The 5,000-nt window shown below is 38.4% G+C and overlaps 2 protein-coding genes across 11 annotated transcripts in view; one reads left to right on the forward strand and one right to left on the reverse strand.

Annotated features, from left to right (window-relative positions):
* The window catches only part of LOC127956780 (branched-chain-amino-acid aminotransferase, cytosolic), a 13,250-nt gene extending 10,321 nt beyond the window's left edge, over positions 1-2,929 (reverse strand). Inside the window, exon 1 of one of the 2 annotated variants that reach the window (XM_052554976.1) lies at positions 2,819-2,929. In XM_052554976.1, coding sequence (XP_052410936.1) covers positions 2,819-2,863 — 45 coding nt within the window. In that variant the 5' untranslated portion in view covers positions 2,864-2,929. Of the gene's footprint in view, positions 1-1,884; positions 1,999-2,818 lie in introns of those variants that run through there. The other variant, XM_052554978.1, reaches the window with a different exon arrangement.
* A 579-nt stretch (positions 2,930-3,508) lies between these two features.
* LOC127956489 (inositol 1,4,5-triphosphate receptor associated 2) overlaps positions 3,509-5,000 on the forward strand; it is a 27,366-nt gene continuing 25,874 nt past the window's right edge. For 2 of the 9 annotated variants that reach the window (XM_052554435.1, XM_052554439.1), the window contains exons 1-2: positions 3,510-3,639; positions 4,525-5,000. The exon at positions 4,525-5,000 is cut by the window's right edge and continues 168 nt beyond it. In XM_052554435.1, the coding sequence (XP_052410395.1) occupies positions 4,556-5,000 (445 nt within the window). In that variant the 5' untranslated portion in view covers positions 3,510-3,639; positions 4,525-4,555. Of the gene's footprint in view, positions 3,833-4,524 lie in introns of all 9 variants that reach the window. The other 7 variants (XM_052554434.1, XM_052554432.1, XM_052554436.1 and 4 more) reach the window with 7 other exon arrangements.

Consider the following 5,000-nt stretch of genomic DNA (forward strand, 5'->3'; position numbering starts at 1 on the left):
CATGAGCAGTGAGAGATGCAGTGAGAGGAGCATGAGCAGTGAGAGATGCAGTGAGAGGAGCAGGAGCAGTGAGAGGTGCAGGAGCAGTGAGAGATGCAGTGAGAGGAGCATGAGCAGTGAGAGATGCAGTGAGAGGAGCATGAGCAGTGAGAGATGCAGTGAGAGGAGCAGGAGCAGGAGCAGGAGCAGTGAGAGATTGTTTTTATTTTACCCCCCCCCCCTCCTTTTTTATCTGGGCTTTTTGCTGTTGTTGTTTTTTTGTTCGGAATGCTCTTATGTGTTTCATGGATATTTTGTTCACTGTAAGCAATACTGTCAAACCTTTTCTGTTCTATCATACCGTGTTTCTACTGTACCTCCTGCAGTAAACAGTAAAGGAAAAAAATAGCTTTTTATTGGAATGCTTTTGAATGTGAACATTACTGTACATTTGGACATACAGTTCCTAACCAAGAAATTTAGTGTAAAACAGTGAATTGCATGTTTTGCATACAAATACCTGTAAAACTGAGACTGAAAAGTCTATGCAGTTTTTGTAATGTCAACAATAGCCAGTATTTTGAAACCTGGTGTACTTTGATTGACTGCATGTACCTTTTGAGGTGAAAACAAGTGTTATTCTTTGACAGAATAATTTAATTTTGAGTCAGATTTCCAGTGTTTTGGTAAAGTTGGTGTGTGCAGAGAAAGATGTGTTCTATTTTGAAATGAAGATTTAGTATATATTTAACAAAATGTGTTTTTGAGAAGAAAATTATCCATTTGGCCAATTGTGTTTTGTAGGTGTTAGTCTGTGTTAAGAGTTTAGAAAAAGTATCTGAAGTATGGTTAAGCGCTTGTTAGCGATTGAAAAAAACTGTAAGTGCCTTGAGTGAAGGAATGTTACGTAGAGTTCTGATGCTCTGCAGTCATTTAATATTTATTACTTCTGCTCTAAAAGATTAAGCAATGTTGACCTTACATTTTTATGCTCTTAACAATGTCTTCCCTTACAAAATATCTAGTCTATCACTTAATTCTTAGGCTAAACTGAGTCATCATTATGTCTTGTTATATGCAATAGCTGAGATGGGAACAGATGTTTTTTAAGTATAGATACTGTTAAAATATACAGCTCATTAAAAATCCAAGAATCTAGTCAAGCACTTTCATACTTGAGTGAAAGTAAAACCCTTCAGAAACAAACTGAAGAAATCAAGATGCACTAATAAAATAAAAATAAATAAATAAAAATGTCCTGACTGTCTATAGAACACACCAACCTCCGTTCTGAAACTGAAACCTTTATTTTTAGAATAGCTGTACATAGAGTGATCACCAACCAAGTGTAAGTGTTTAGCAACAGCTATTATTATAACATATTTCTTAAGGTCAAAGACCTTGTGCTGCGGTGAATGAAAAGATGTTTCCTCAAAAGGATGAATGAGCATAGTTTTGCCTAAATGAAATCTACACTGAGTCAAACTCATTAGCTACAGAACATTAGCCGTGAGCATCACAGGTTTGTAATCTTGGTGGACAAAACAAACAAACAAAAAAACATTTAAGTCATGATGACTTGTGAAAAAATAGACTTTGTACTTTGGAGGTCTAAATTAAGAAGCAAAAAGTATTATTTTGCCATGTAACTTGAGAAAGAGTATAAGCATTCAGTTTCAATAACACTCAAGTGCAGTGCAAATTATCCAGTATAAAACATAAGTTGATGACAACCTTATAATTATGACCTTTTTACTTTGGAGGTCTAAATGAAACTGTAAGGAGCAAAAATGCAATTACTGTCATTTTCAATTGCCATAGACCCAAACTCCAGTGAACCCCCCTAAAAACATTATATCTTAATAAGTATAGCAAAGAAGTACTTAACTCCCCTGATGAACTCACCCACTTATTGGACATTATCACGTTCCGTCATGAAATGAACTTGAAGTTGCTTGAAGTATGAAATGAAATGTGAGTGAGCTGGTTTTTAGTGACCAATCCGCTAGGTTGAATTAAAGGCACACCTCCATGTAGTGACCTTCATTACACTTGCAATGTTTACAGCAGTTTACACTTCAGGGTCACAGTGAGCTAGAAGTGTCACCTCACAGCACACTCACTAATGTGTGCTAATACTGGTCACAACGTGACTGACTCACTGTGAGTTCATCATGGGAGACCATTGTGATATTTCTCTGTTAAACTCTAATTCTATTATTTTAGTGTGAATTCACTGTAGTGATGGCAGATATTCCAGTTCAAAAGATGATCACGGTATGACAAAAATAATAAATACAGCATTAGTGCCTGAGCAACGTAGACAGACAGCATCACTGATTAAAAGGAGATCCCTGTTATGTACACTTCCGCCTATTTCCATCAACAAAGTATTTCAAAACAGGGGATTTTGCCTCCCTAATTCATTTGTATAGTGACGTAAATGCATCAGTAACCTACATCGAGATGTGCGTAACCACGACGTGCGTCTGACGAGCGCATGCATACACGACCATCTCTTACTACACGTTATATAACATAGGACAGATTTCCCATTTAACACAGCATATCGTCAACGTTGTTGTACAATTCAAAACAATACAGAATAATGCGTTAAAAACATGTGAAAACCAATGCGCCACAACAACAACAGCGATATTTCGTTAATCTCAGTCTTAACGCGCACACACGACCACCGAGCGCGCACGTGCCGACGTACGCGGTTTTGTGAAATAATACGAAAGGGTTTAACTAGATTTATCAAACACACAAAGGACGAAATCATAGGTTTATGTAATTTGTAGTTCAAACGCTATGAATGCTATGCGCGCGCTTTTACCTCTTGAGATGATGGTGCGCTCGTGGCTGATGCAACGCTCGCCATGATGAAATATGCGCCGTCTGGCAACCTCTTACAGATTACATTATACCATAGCCAATGTGCTAAAACAAACAAAGCATGTTTGAAAATGTGCTATGACGCAAATATACGGTTTGTGCAATCATTACTGATTATTATTAAAAAAAAAAACTGGTACTTTAGAAATTATGGGATGGATATCATATTGGTACTTGGCATGGACGTTAATTTATTTAAACACCAGTTTAAAATATATTTAAACTTATAAATATATTTAAAATATATTTAAAGGCATGGGATAAGGTGCAGGACTAAACCCCCTGAAATCGGATACTGGGCACTTTTTAAAATGATCTCAGCTTTTCCCCTAAGACACTAAACACTTTTCTCCTAAGGCAGCTAACACCAGCACAGCACTATCCTTCTGTATCTCTCTCTCTCTCTTTTTTTTTTTCTTTTGGCGGAGAAGGGAAATGCAGAATGACTGAATTGCAGTAAACAGGTTTACATAGACCTTTATGTTTTTTTTTTTCATTATCATTTTTTTATTTACAATATATGCACATGGCCACAAAAGTTATTTTAGTGTATTTAGTGCTTTTATTTGAGACATTTTTATATAATATTTGTACTGATTTGAGTGAAGATGTGAGGGAGGAATCAGTTGCAGTTCCATGATTGGACGCATGGTGTCAGTGCGCCGCGGTTTTAATCAGAATACGGCCTTCGATCAGCTGTTTGGCGCTTCACGCGCTAGTTTTTGTGAACCGACCCCAGCGGCAACATTTGAACAGATTCAGGTGTGTTTGTTTTTCCCAACCTTGGCGTCTCAATATCAGGTTGTCCCCTATCAATGTTCTCTAAATATAACTTGCACACCACATGAAACTAAAGTCGGCCGTTATTTTTCATCTTGAAAGTGACAAAAACTTTTCGCGTCTGTCAGTTTGTGTGAAGTTTATGTTTGTTCCACCGTCAGTCGGATTTTGAAAGGTTGGTTTGCTTTTTTACTCGTCTTTTTCTTTTTTTTTTTGATGGGTTTGGTTGTAACGTTATATATAAAATGAGATTTTAAGAATATTTTGAGATAACTGCGTGAGGTTTTCGCTTCTATTGTTACTTTTTTACGTCATCCATAATAAGCAAATAATGCAGTGACCGTTTGAACACGTAACGTTATTGGGCTTGTTTATAACTTCGTATATTGTAACATTTTTTTCTGTCTTTTTATTAACAAGCACTATGTGTTTGTTTAAAACACATCTACTGTATTTAAACTATATGTAATTATTCCACCCGTGATATAATTCATTTTTACAATTTTCTTCAGTCATGGAGTGGGTCATCTCACGGGGGTTGGACGTTTTGAGATCGTTTGAGCCTTGTATACGACTCATAATTAGTTCAATGAACATATATAAGATCACCAATCATTGTCCAAATCCTTTAATTTAGAACCGAGAGCTGCAAGAACAGCTTACATTTTTAAAAACCTGCAGTATGTAAGTCTGCTCAGACCCTGACATGACATGGCACTTTTCTGTGTCAAAGACACTGTTTTTACAATATGAGCATTCAACTGGATTTACGCGTACAAACACTCTTAAGATCAAATCTGTGTGTACACATGCTTTATAAATGAGACCCTAAGAATTTAAACAAATTAATTTGTGTATCTTCTGTAGTTCGAGGCTTTCTCTCTTTGCTCACTCCAACATGGATATCGGAGTGACTCCGAGACGGCACAACCCTGTGGACAGCATCTGCCGCAAGCTGCAGACTATCCAGCGACGAGATCAAGAGGTTAACTCGCCCTTTCAGATCCCTAAGTTCCAGTCCAGCAGCTACGACAGCCCTCACTCGGGTCTGCGCCTCAACCTGGAGGCCATCCTGAAGAAGCGTACCGTCCGAACTGACGGAGACTCTGACTGCGATTCCTCAGCGAGCATGCTGACCCCCACAGCTTCCCCGGGACCGGGGTCTGCCGCCAACACCCCTCGTGCTCCCATCACACCTGGCAATGCTACCTATACCATTACCAGCACGTTGAGCACGTTAGGGGAGAGGAGAAATACAGCAACATACAGCCGGCCATTTCGGCGTAACTGCTCCACCCCAGCAACCCAGACTGGGGACAATTACTTTAACTTCACCCCACGCT

Source organism: Carassius gibelio, chromosome B4, assembly GCF_023724105.1.
Source record: "Carassius gibelio isolate Cgi1373 ecotype wild population from Czech Republic chromosome B4, carGib1.2-hapl.c, whole genome shotgun sequence".
Classification (NCBI taxonomy): Eukaryota; Metazoa; Chordata; class Actinopteri; order Cypriniformes; family Cyprinidae; genus Carassius; species Carassius gibelio.